Genomic DNA, 13444 nt, shown 5'->3' with positions numbered 1-13444 from the left:
TACGGATGTGAGGTGTGATAGGGGTCTGCATCAGGGCAGTGGCAGTGTCAGAGGAGAGAAGAGGGTGTATTGAAGAGATATTGCAGAGAGGAAATTGATAGACCTTAGCAACAGATTGGATCTAGGGGAGTGAGAGATAGTGAGGAGTTGTGGATGACACCCAGGTTATCAGTTTGAGGGACTGGGAGGATGGTGTTGCCTGCAAGAATAATAGGGAAGATGCCAAGTTCAGTTTTGGACATGTTTAGTTTACGGTGTTTATTGGACATCCAATTTGAGATGTCTGAAAGGCAGTTGGAGATTGGAGGTCAGCAGAAGTTGGTTGGGGCAGAAAAGGTAGATTTGAGAATCATTAGCATGGAAGTGGTAATCAAATCCATGGGTACTGATGAGATCACAAGAGGAGTAATGAAGAGGGAGAAGAGAAAGCACAGGACAGAATCCTGTGGAACCCTATGGTTATAGGGAATTATCTGGATGTAGATCCACCAAAGGAGACTGAGAAAGAGCAGACGGGTAGGGAGGAATAGAACCAGAGGAGAGTGGTGTACCCAAAACATAGAGAGAAGAGAGTATCAAGGAAGAGAAGGTGATTAACAGTATCAAAGACTACTGAGAAGTTGAGGAGGAGTCTAGGAACACTCCTTTTATCTTCACTTGGCCCAAAATACAATCCTCCTCCTCTTCGAAGTAATGTTGAATCCCTAACATCTCAGTTTAAAATTTCTTTCTTATCTAACCTAAGAATGAGTGGATTTTTTTGGGGGGGAAAGATACAGAGTACATTTTGGGACATTTTTACATTTTTAGTTTAAGATGTCTACTGGATATACAGTTTGCAATGTGCATATATTATACAAATATATAACGTGTGTGTATATAATATGCATATATTATATTACACATTGTTTTATATGTACACACATACTTATTATGTATGTATGTGTATGTGTGTGTAATCTATATCTGTATCTATATCTATGTATAAATGTATCCATATTGTACGTGATGGCACAGTAAATAGAGTATAGGTCCAGGAGGTCAAACTCATCTTCCTGAGTTTAAATCTAGCCTGAGACATTTATTAGCTGTGTGACTCTGGGCAAGTAACTTAAACCTGTTTGCCTCAATTTCCTCATCTGTAAAAATGAGCTGGAAAAGGGAATGACTCTCTAGAATCTTTGCCAAGAAAAGCCCAAATGGGGTCACAGAGAATCAAACATGACTGAAAAACGACTACATATTATACAAACATTAATTCTAGTAGAAAAACAGCGTGGAGTGGTCAGTAAAGCCTAGTGACTAGAGGGCCAGTTTTGAAGTCAGCAAGATGAAGATTCATGTTAGCTCCTGAACACATACTACCTGTAAGTCTTAGGGAAGGCTGGAGTTTACCAGTCTACATAGGTAGAAGGAGTTGCCCTACTTCCTTGGAATCACAGTTTCATAATAACAATTTACGAAAATCTGATGTAACTTTACACAAGTTTTTCAGCTCATAGAATTCCCTACTTTCTTTGAGATAAATCTTGGACTTCTCACCCAACTGCTGATGTCCTGTGTTCTTCTCTAGTTGGTCTATTTTTTGTTGTTTTTCAGTCGTTTCTGACTCTTTGTGACCCCATTTGGGTTTTTTTTGGCAGAGATGCTGGAGTAATTTGCCATTTCCTTCTCCAGCTCCCTTTACAAATAAGGGAAAGGAGGCAAACAGGATTAAGTGACTTGCCTAGGGGCACATAGCTAATAAGTGTCTGAGGCTAGATTTGAACTCAGGAAGATGAGTCTTTCTGACTTGGGGCCCAGCACTCTATCCATGGCACCACCTAGCTATGTCCTATATTTATCCTTTATATACTTTTACTAGGTATCCCAAAAGTCTGATTGCACTTGATAGCTTATGTCTTAATAGCTTAATAGCTTATAGATGTCCCATAAACATATACATCCATGTTGTCTCCCTGGTAAGCTGTTTGAGACCAGGGGCACATATTAGGCCCTTAATAATTACTTGTTGATTGTTTGATGGCAGAAAATGTAGAGTGGGATGTAAAGTGCATGCTCAGAAAACAAGAGTGGTAGGTGTGTAATTCGATAAAGAAAGGAACCACCTTACTGAACAATGTCAGATTATTTATTGGAAAACAAATGTTGGGGGAAAGATAAAAATTTTCTCAGGTCATCTGATCTTCCTTCCTCTCATGTAAATTAGAACCTTGATTTTGAATTGCTTCCTGGTGCCATCCTTTTAGCTTACTTACTAAGCTTACTTACTTAATTAAGCAAAGAATCCCCAAGACCCAGTGATGACCAGGCACATCTTCAAAGGGACTGTTTCTTGTGAAGTGCTGAGATGACTTTCCTGGCATAAAAAGGCAAATTCCCAGTAGTTCGTTGGTCATTTCATGACTCTAGCTTTTCAGTCAGTGATGGAAACCTTGGCATTAAAAAATTGGTAGGGTTATTCTCCTACACAAAGTTTTGCTTTTCAGCAGATGATAAGACCTCATAGGTACAAGACTCAGATGTTAAGGGAAGTACAGTTTTTTCCTCTCTCTCAAGAGGGTGTGTACCTATATGAGAAACAGGAAGTTGTACTCTAACTGCCTGTGTTGAGGTTTTAACTCAGGCTAGTGCAGGTGTGCAGTAGACACGCTGCTCAGCTGCTCACTTTATCTCCTTTCCAGACACCTTGGCAGCTACCTATTTTGACAGAAACTCTTTTTAAAAAATTGATGTGTAGAGAGAAGTATGACCACATTACAGCTGAAAGAACTTTCCCATTCAGGTCTTTACAGGAGGAGACGAGATCGGCCAGATAGTTTGGGACTAAATGGGTTACCCAAGGAGAAGTTAAGGTGAGTGCTTATTAATGGTTGGCTACAGGTAAAGGCATCTTATAATTGGAATGGGCTTCCGTAACTTTTAGATAGAGATAATAAAAAGGAATATAAGTGAAGAGAAAGTTCAAGTAGGAATTTAAAGCCTACAGTGAAGAGTTTAATAAAATCCTAAGACAGATCTAAAGTAGGGGCAGTAGGGCTTTATACTATTACTACATTGGTGCTTTGTGAAAACAAAAGATCTTTTTTTTTTTCCTCCAAGTTAGAAAAGATAGATTCCTTGTCTACTGGTCTCCACCATGCCTCTCAGTTTTATCTGACATCTTAGAAAACTCTCTTTTGGAAACATGCCTTCTTAATAAATTATGATTTATAATTTATAAAATCCTTTCACTAAAACCTTAGAATATATGGCTTCTCTGGGATCTTCGATGATGTAGTTTTTTTTTTTCCAAGTGTGTGTGTGTGTGTGTGTGTGTGTGTGTGTGTGTGTGTGTGTGTATACATTTATAAAATGGCCTGGTGTACCTTATTAGATCATGGAGCTTTATTTATTTATTTTTTGAGAAGAGAATTTGGGGGAGGGTTTTCTCCACCTTCACGGGGGAGTTATTTGTTATTTAAATGGATTTAGGCAGAAGAATGCAGTAGAACTGCTTAATGTGACCTAGGAAGGAAGGGTAACTAAAAATTCACTAACTATTTCACCACAAAGGTTAAGTTTCCTGGAGATTTAATTTGTCTTAAAATAACACGATTTACTTTTTGAGTATAACTAGTGAGAATTCCACACCTTAGTTTCCAAAAAACCCTTATAAAGTCATCCCAAATATATAAACTGCTAAGGAAATGATTTAGGTTCAGTTTGCTTCTGATCTGAAATGTATTTCTGTTTTAGTGCTGACTAAAGGCAGAAGGAATGGGAAGTGACTCTCTATTTCTTAATTACATTTACTGTATAGTACTTTATCTTATTTTTAGACTCTTAATTTAAGCATTGGAGCTCCCTGATTCAACTGCTATAGCCTCAGCTAAGCATTATCTTTCTTCTATAAAATGCTCATTTTCAGATGCAATTCAGCATTCCCAATTTAAATTTTATGTAGAGATTGATTCTAAGTACTTTTTAACCTCAAAATTGAATTTGCATTTGCATTACTTATTATAGGAATTATTCAGAAATAAGTTCATTTAAATTTTCACTTCAATATTTTTTCTTTTTCCAAAAGAGCTATTTGGAAGCACTTAAATCAGTAATGATCATTTTATTCTCAATGGATTGGGCTTTTATCTTTCACACCTCTAGATATTGTAGATTGAATTTAAGTAAAAAGAGGTTTTTGCAGACTCATATTTCATTGAGAAGCAGTGGTAATATTACAGGGAAGAAATGCTGAGGCAAGGTGAAGATATTCATTTGGCCCTTACATCATCTAATTTTAGACCTTTTCCTTAATTTTAAATATTCACATTAAACATTTAAATGTTAAATTATATGCAAAATGTTTAATAGCTTACGTGGGAAAGCATGTATCATAGAAGAAATGCTAACCTATTTTATCATAGTAGAATGAAGGAAAGGTGCAAAGCTCCAAATTTAGACCATGATACTTTAATAAAAGCTTGTTTAGGCAAGTAAAAAAAATTAGTTTCATTCTCCCAACTTGACAAGCATGTTGGAAATGATTTCTAAAAACTTTGGAGTAAAGTTTAATCTAACCCTGGTCCAAGCTACTTAGAAGGTGTTCCGGATAAATTTTACTTTACTTTCGGATAATAGTAAAAGAGTTTTTCCCTTAGTATTTGCAGTCTCTTCACTATTGAACACTATATTATAGATAGTGGATGCCCTTCATGCTTACCTCACATTCATACAACACAATTTTGGGCTAAACCTAACTAAGCCCTTAAATTATATTTCATCAAGGATGAATTTTATTGTCTGTAAATAAATAATTACTCTAGAAAAAAAAAAGAATGTAGTGCAGCTGATAAATGTCTTCAGAGATAGGCATTTGTTTTGAAATTTTGAGGATGACTTAAAATTCATGATAATACATAGTATTTTTTTTTTAAATTTTCAATTCCAAATTCTCTCCCCCCCTTACCAAGTGAGAAGGCAAGCAATATGATACTCATTATACATGGGAAGTCATGTAAAACATTTCCATGTTAGCCACGTTGACAAAAAAAAAGCAAGTAAAATAAAAGAAAATTTGCTTAGCATTTTCCATCATGAGTCTATTTGAATTGTGGATCATTGTTTTTATTGATCAGAGTAGCTAAGTCTTTCACAATCCTTTATTGTTAGAATAGTGTTGTTATCATATACAGTGTTCTCCAGGTTCTGCTTACTTCACTTTGCATCAGTTCATATCTTCTTAGGTTTTTCTGAAACTATCCCCTTTGTCATAGTATATGGTATTTTGTTATATATGGTATTTTGTAAGCTAGAGTACTTAAGGACTTCAGACCCTGAATTCAGGTTTCTTGCCCCAACTGAACAGCCATAGACTCAATTTCCTCTGGTTAATATGTGCCCCAAAACAAAAACTCAACAAAATAGAATTTCAACTTAATTTTTAGTATTGTGTTAAAAATCTATGACCTCCTAGAGAGATAACTAGCTATTGCTACATCTAATAGAAAATTATTGGGCAAGGCGACCTTTCTCATCGTGTCTGTGATCTTGGCAGTAGTGAAATCTGGCATATCATGTTTTAACCCCAGAATTAATTGGCAATATTTTTGCTTATGTGTGCTAATTTGAAAATTATTTAGATTAAACAAATATAGTATTTGGTTCTATTGTCACTTGTTCCTGAATATATACTGTACTGTAAAAAGGAAATTGTATGCAAAAGTATGTAGGTTTACACTGAGAAACATTTATATGACATAACCATATTTACTATGAAAATCAGTTGGTTGACAGATGTCTATCAGTCTCCTACCACTTAGCATGGAAGAGGGGAACTAGATGGTGGGCTTGACAAAACCTGTTACAGCACGATCATAGATGATGTCCATGTTTTGTATGAGGTTTATTTGGGGAAAATGTAAGGCCTCTGTTTGTACTAACAGATTATATTTCCATTTTTAGGTGCAACTACAGTACAATTGTCTGTGTACACATTAGAAACCTTAGACTGAAGCCATCCTTTTTTAAATGTATTGTGGCTTGACCTCTAAATAGTTGTGGTTTTGCATGCTACACAAAATAATATATATGCATATATATATATATATATATATATATATATATATATATACTTCTATTACATAAAATACTAGCTTTTAAAAATAATAGTGCCAGAAATAACCACTATGATATACACACATATATATGCAGACACTTGTATCTGCTCATCCTGTTGCAAATTATCAAACCCTGTGTTAGAGAATATGAGGGGAAACAATTGGTAAAGTGGTCTTCCCACCCTCCATTTTTATTCCCTTAAATACTCTCATTGCTCCTTTTGTTACTTTTCACAATGCGCTTTCATTGGCTAATGATGAAACCTCCTCTGTCTAAGAAGTCCCTTCTCTGCGCTCTACAGTCTTTGAGAGTTACCTAGAGCTCTGAGAATGGTAAGCGTCTTGCCCAGGTTAAAATAGCCAGTATGTATCAGAGGAAGGCCTTGAACCTTGGTTTTTGGTTTTAAGGCCAGCTTTCTATCAGCTACCCCATACTAATCATTTTGTTTGAGCTCAAGTATTGTGGGAATGCTTTGTATAGAATCAAAGATTGTTAATACTAGAAAGGATGTCAGAAGGGATGCCCTTGAGTCTAACTCGTTGATCTCACAGATGAGGAAATGACATTGCAGGTCAAAGAGTTGACCAGTAGCAAAGTCAGGATCAGAACCCAGGGTATCCATTCCCAGGATCCCCCCCCCCCCCCCCCCCCCACAATATAGTGTAGTGGAAAGAATTCTGGACTGAGAAGTCAGGAGTCCTAAGAGGCACCATATTGTTGTAACGGATTAAGTGGTTTCAGTGACAGTACTGGATAAGTCAGAATCCTCAGTGGGGATCCTAGCCCTTCCACTTATAGCTTGTATGATGTTGGACAAGTCATTTAATTTCACTAGACCTCAGTTTCCCCATCTGTAAAATAAAGGGATTGGACTAGATGACCCCACAGGTCCTTTTGAAGCTCTAAATCTATGATTCTATGACTTAAAGTTGGAAAGATATGCCTCAGGGACTCAATTAGCTGTGTGACCCAGAGAAAGTCATTTAACTTTTGATTTCAGTTTCTTCATCTCTATAATGGGAATAACAACAATGATAATAATGGCACCTACCTCACAGAGTTGTTGTAAGGTTCAGATGAATTTTTATTTGTATAAAGCACTTTGTAAACCTTAAATTACTATGTAAATGTCAGCTATTTTGTTTTTTTTCCCCTGATTCTGCCAACTGCATAGACCCTAGGCAATTCATCTGCCCTCTCTGGGTCTTGGTCTTCAATCTCCACTGAGGAGACTGGACCAAATGATCTCTGAGTTCTACGAGAACTCTAACCTGTGCCTCTGACTAGACCGCATGACACATTTCCTGAAGGGAGGGTACTGCCATCTAAAACATGTTGATGTAGTAGAGAGTATTGCTGAAATGGAAAGTTAGAGTAGCTGGCTTCTCACTCTAAAACTGGGGCCTACAAAGGGAAATAAAGCTCTTTGAAATATGTACATATTTTCTTCCTATCAGTTCTCTGTGTACTGAAAGATAAAACATGAATTCTTGACAGACCCAGTCTGTTGCTCTATTGCACAACACACATATCACACATCTTCTAAGTGTGGATTCCCATGACAAAATTAAATTCCAACAATATAACTTATTATTGACTTCTACATTCTTTCTATTTTGTATCATCATATTGGAAAAGAATAACAGGTAATTTTCATATCTCTGGAAATATCCAGATGTCATTCATTTACTAAAGCAAGAAAAGTAATTTGACTAAAACTATGCTTTGGATATATGGTTTTGTATTCTACTATTGTCAAAAGTGAAATAATACTAATATATTTGCCAGAACCAGGAGAATGCCATAAAGTATATGTATATTCCTAGATGATGGCCATTCTCATTCTCTCTCTCTCTCTCTCTCTCTCTCTCTCTCTCTTTCTCTCTCTCTAGCTCTCTCCATATATTCATATATAAAGCTGGCACATAGTAGGTGCCTAATAAATGCTACTGCAGCTACAAAGGACCTATGAAGTAAGATGCTATCCACCTCCAGAAAAAGAACTGATAAATAGAAGTATTCATAATATGGGGGGTGTGTGTGTGTGTGTGTGAGAGAGAGAGAGAGAGAGATTGAGCCTTCTTTACTTCATGGTGGGGAAGGGAGGGAGGGAGGAAAACAGTTTGAAAATTAAAGTGTAACCAAAAAATAAATAAAATTTTAAAAAAATAAACACTTCTTACACACACCTATGCAAAGCTGGCACACAGTCTGGGTCTGATAAATGCTTGTACATACACACACACATATACATACATGCCCTGTCTTTCCTTCTCCCCTTGTAATCCCTGGTTTCCTTTAAATTTCAGCTGCCACCTCTTCTGCGAAAGGGTCTTCCAGTCTCCTGGCTACTAATGACTTCTCTTCTCAAGTTTCCTTATATCTACTTTGTGTGACTCTTGGATATGCCTATACATGTACATGTGGTCTCTATGGTTAGATTGCAAGCTTCTCTGAGAGAGGAGACTGTCAGAAAGGCAGCTTGGTATTGAAGAAAGAAAAGATGGTTTCAAAACCCCTAAAACCTAGGCACTAGCCCTGCCTCTGACGTGTACTGATTGCATAACCTCGGGGCAAGTCGTTTAACATCTCTCTGCTCTTGGCCAGCCATTCGCAAACTTTTTAGCCTCGGGATCACTTTATATTCTTAAAAATTATTAAGGGCCTTTCCCCAAAGAGCTTTTGTTTGTGTGGCTTATATCTATTAATATTTGCTAGATGAAAAATTAAAATATCTTAGTATTATTTTGAAAATAGTCTTGACCTTGAGGAGCTCACTGAAAAGGTCTGTTACTCCCAGAGGGGTACCTGGATCACATTTTCTCTCTTTTTTTTTTTTTTTTGAGGCAGTCACAATTAAGTGACTTGCCCAGGATCACACAGCTAATATGTGTCTGAAGCCGGATTTGAACTCAGGTCCTCCTGACTCCAGGGCTGGTGCTGTATCCACTGTGCTACCTACTTGCCCCAACTTAATAGTATAGTATAAATTACAAGAAGGTAGCCATCTGTAGAGGGAGTTTCCCTATCTATAAATTTCCTTTAGTATTGAAATCACAAGTCCCTATTTCCAATTTAGCAAAATTTTTTGCAAGCAGTAGGCATTTAATAAATGTTTATTGAATAAAAGGTAGCTTTCAGAACAAGATTTATCAGATGAATATACTGAATACAGCTGGTCATTTCTTATCTTAAACATTGATACCCTATGAAGATATCAGGCATAAAAATTAATATTTTAAAACCCATGTTTGCCCCTGGAGTAAAAAATGAAAACATACCTTTTAGGCTTCTTCATCATAGCAGCTTACCAATGGGCTGAGTTTTAAATGAGAGAAACAGATAATATTGAATTGCTTGATATATTCCTAGAATAGTGTACTGTCTACTTCAGAAAACAGAATGCAAAGGAAACGAGGCAGTGAGAATCTAGTTAATCACTTAACATAAGGAAATATTGTATGTAAAATTCAGGAGGTGAAAAAGGACAGGTAGGATAAAATTGGGAGCAGCTCCATGTGGCTGGAACACTGAGTAGTGTATGAAGGGGAGTGGTGTTAAATAATTGTAGAGGGGTAGGTAGATTGAAGCCAGATTGTAAGGATTTCTTCATTTCCAACTTGAAGAATTCGTATTTTATGTTTATAACAGTTCTTTTTTTGTGTGTGTGGTGTGAAAGAACTGGAAACTAAGAGAGTGCCCATCAGTTGGAATGCCTGAAAAATTACGATATGCAAATATAGTGGAATAATATTATGCTATAAGAAATTTCAGAAGAGAAACATGCGAAGCCTTATATGAACTTTGAAGTGAGAGGAACCCAAAGATCAGTTCATACACTCTCAACAACTCTGTAAAGACAAACAACTTTCAAAGGCTTAAGAACACTTTTCAGTTCAATGACCAGTTATGATTCCAGGGGACTCATGATGAAAAATGCTACCCACCTCTTGAGAGAGAGGTGATGGATTCAAGATTCAGAAAGAGACATGCATTTTTTTTACATGTCCAATGTAGGAATTTGTTTTTACTTGGCAGTGCAAGGGATTTGCTTTTCTTTTTCTTTTTTCAATGGGTTTTGAGAGAAAAAGAAAATTGCTTATTAATTGGGTGGGGTGGGGTTAGGGCAAGAATTTATATTTTAACCTGTAGGTGTTGCTAAGCCACTAAAAGCTTGTGAAAAGGGTAGTGGTTATGATCAAATTTGTGGAAGGATTTCTTTGTGGCAGTTATTAGAAAACTCAATTGGTAAATGGAATGACAGGAGACAGGAAGATTAGTTAGGAGGCAAAATTATAATGGTCCAGGCAAGAAGTAATGATGGACTCAATTAGGGTAGTATCAATAGAAGTGCAAAGGATAGAATGAGGTTAAAGTTTTGTGGAAATAAAATTGATATGATTTGGCAGTTGATTGATGTGTAGGGGGGTGATAGGAGAGGGAAGGCTGAAAAGATAACTTTGAATGCTGTTGAGAGGATGCTGTTTGGGCAAGTCACTTGAGCCTGATTGCCTCTCAAAAAAAAAAAGAAGAGAGAGAGATATTGTTGCTGTCATTCTGTCTCATGAGCTTGTTGAGAGAAAAATCATTTGTAAAATTTTAAGTGCTATATAAAGTGCTTTTTATAAAACAGGGTTCTATGATTCCAGAGGACTAACAATGAAATATACTACCCACCTCCTGTAGAGAAATGAAGAACTCCCGAGTAATTTTTCCACACACACACACACACACACACACGTGTGCATACTTAGAGTGGTCAATATAGATATTTGTTTTGCTTGACTCTGTGTAACAAAGATTTTGTTTTTCCTTCATTCTCAAAGGGGGGAGGAAGAGAGAGAGAGAAGGTGGATTTTTGCCTACTGAAAAAAAATGTAAATTAAAATATGTGTGTGAAACATTTAAAATATGCACTTTTGCAACAAAAAAAAAGGCAATTTTGCAAAAGTGGTAGAGTTGACAAAAGTTTGCCTGTGCTTGTGTTCTATGTTTGGGGCAATAGCTGATGGTTGAAGCCAACATTCCTGCCTCTCAGCCACAAAAGCTTCTAAATGATAAGCACCATTAGGCTCCATAACAGGTCTGTAGGTGATAAGAGCCTTAAATCATGTTAAGCAGGTACATCTTTTCCTTTTCCTCTGACATAACCAATGTGTCGTAATCATTTATTGTTTGTTTTGAACATGTCAGTGATCATACCCCTCTAAATAGTTAAAGCAGGGCTGCCCCAATTCTAGTGCTTTCCCTCTGTTGATTGTCTCCAATCTAACCAGTATATATCTTGTTTGTACTTAATTCTTCGCATGTTCTCTCCCTCATCAGATTGTGAGCTTCTTGAGAACAGGGACTATCTTTTGCTTGTCTTCACGGCCCCAGTGCTTAGCATAGTACTTGGCCCATAGTAGGCACTTAATAAATGATTGTTGACTGATAAAACTATATTACACTGCCTCTCAATCATAGCCCAAAGAAAGGCATCACCATGCTAAGAGTTTAGCACATGTGGAAGCCTTTAATAACTGTTTGTTGACTGATTGGTTAGGGAATGGTAGAAACAAATCACAAATTAAACACTCCTAATATCCGCTGACTCCTCTTTCTTCCTCCAACATTCAAAGAGAAGGAATTACAGGCAAATTGTGATCATATAGATGTAGTAGAATATTATTGTGCTAGAAGAAAGGATGAAAAAAAGGGATTCAGAGAAACATGAGAAGGCTTATATGAACTGATGCAGAGTGAAGCAAAGAGAGTAAGAACAAAAATTCAATGACTATAATAGTGTAAAGGAAAACAATTTTGAGAGACTTAAGGACTTTAATCAATGTGATTACCAATGATGACTCCACAGACTTACTATGAAGTATGCTTCCCAACTCTTGGCACTGGAGTCAGATTGACCTGACTTCAAATCCGGCCTTAGACACATAACACTCATTAGCTGTGTGACCCTAGGCAAGTCACAACTCCCATTGCCTCCAAAATTAAAAAAAAAAAGAAGCACTAGAATTAAGGGAGATGAGGTGGGATTTTAGCTAAGCTTCAGGAAAGCCAGCAGGTGAAGGTAAGTTGAAAGAGTGCCGGATTTAGAGTTAGGGGACTGGCTTTAAATTCAGACTCTGTGACCTTGGGCAAGTTTCTTAACCTCATCTGTAACATGAAAGGATTAGACTAGATGGCCTCTTGAGGTGCTTTCCAGATCTACATCTATGATTTTATGAATCGGATGCCCTCAATCACTATCTTTGGAAATTCCTCACTTGGTTGGTTCAGGGGCCACCTCTTCTGTTGACCTTCCTCCCGTCCTGGTTCCTTCAAATTAGGATTTTGCCTGGACCCTTCCTCTCATACTTGCCTCTTGTACCATAGTTATGTATATGCATACCTTCTCTTTTCTTCTCTCCATTATTAAATTGTTAAGCTCTCCTAGTACAAGGTCAGTTTCATGTCTCTTTGTACTCTAGCAGGGAATTTAAACTATCGTTTTAACCAGACTTGTGATTTCATTCATGTCGGAAACTCCCTTTACTAACGATGATCAGCAACTGCTCTGAAATTTATAGGCATAGTGAGTTGCCTGGGACACTGAGAAGGTCAATGATTTGTTCAGAATTATATAGCCAGGGTATGTGAGCCTTGGGATTCGAACACAGGTCAGCCACTATCTGCTACTCCGTGCTTCTTTTTTTGGGTAGCTAGGTCAGAGCATGAGAATTGGAGTCAGGAAAAGCTGAGTTCAGGTACCACCTCAGATACTAACTAGTGTGTGAAGAAGTCACTTGACCTCCAACAGCCTCAGTTTCCTCATCTGTGAAATAGGGATAATAATAGGACCTACCTATATGTACCTAATGTATACCTATAAATACCTAAGGTTGTTATGAAGATCAAACGAGATGGTATGTATAGCACTTTGTAAACCTTGTTGTTATAATTGGGGAGCCAAATTATTGGTCACAGCTTAGATAGAGTACTAATTCTGGACTCATTAAGATCTGAGTTCACATCTGGCCTCAGGTATTTAAGATCTGTGTGACCTTAAGCAAGTTACCTCCATCTGCCTCAGTTTGCTCAACTGTAAAATTTTGTTGTTGTTTAGTAATTTTTCAGTCATGTCTAACTCTAAACCCATTTAGGGTTTTCTTGGCAAAGATACTGCAGTAGTTTGCCATTTCCTTCTCCATTTCATTTTACAGATGAGGAAACTGAGGCAAACAGTTAAGTGACTTGCCCAGGGTCACATAGCTAGTGTCTAAGGCTGGATTTGAACTTGGATCTTCCTGTCTGCAGGCTGGGTGTTCTATCCACTGTGCTGCCTAGCTGCTAATATTATTTAACTTAG

General features: G+C 37.1%; 1 protein-coding gene across 3 annotated transcripts in view; it reads left to right on the top strand.

Annotated features, from left to right (window-relative positions):
• Positions 1-13444, top strand: part of LOC114046253 (LIM and senescent cell antigen-like-containing domain protein 1) — a 208919-nt gene that overhangs the window by 124413 nt on the left and 71062 nt on the right. Inside the window, exon 1 of one of the 3 annotated variants that reach the window (XM_027866529.1) lies at positions 2647-2855. The exons of the other annotated variants lie outside the window; for them this stretch is intronic. Within the exon in view, the coding sequence (XP_027722330.1) occupies positions 2749-2855 (107 nt within the window). The 5' untranslated portion in view covers positions 2647-2748. Of the gene's footprint in view, positions 1-2646; positions 2856-13444 lie in introns of those variants that run through there. 3 annotated transcript variants of the gene reach the window in all.

The sequence above is a fragment of the Vombatus ursinus genome, unplaced genomic scaffold (assembly GCF_900497805.2).
Source record: "Vombatus ursinus unplaced genomic scaffold, bare-nosed wombat genome assembly UNPS02014781.1, whole genome shotgun sequence".
Taxonomy (NCBI): Eukaryota; Metazoa; Chordata; class Mammalia; order Diprotodontia; family Vombatidae; genus Vombatus; species Vombatus ursinus.
The sequence above is the reverse complement of the archived record's forward strand: the minus strand, read 5'-3'. Positions and strand labels throughout refer to the sequence as shown.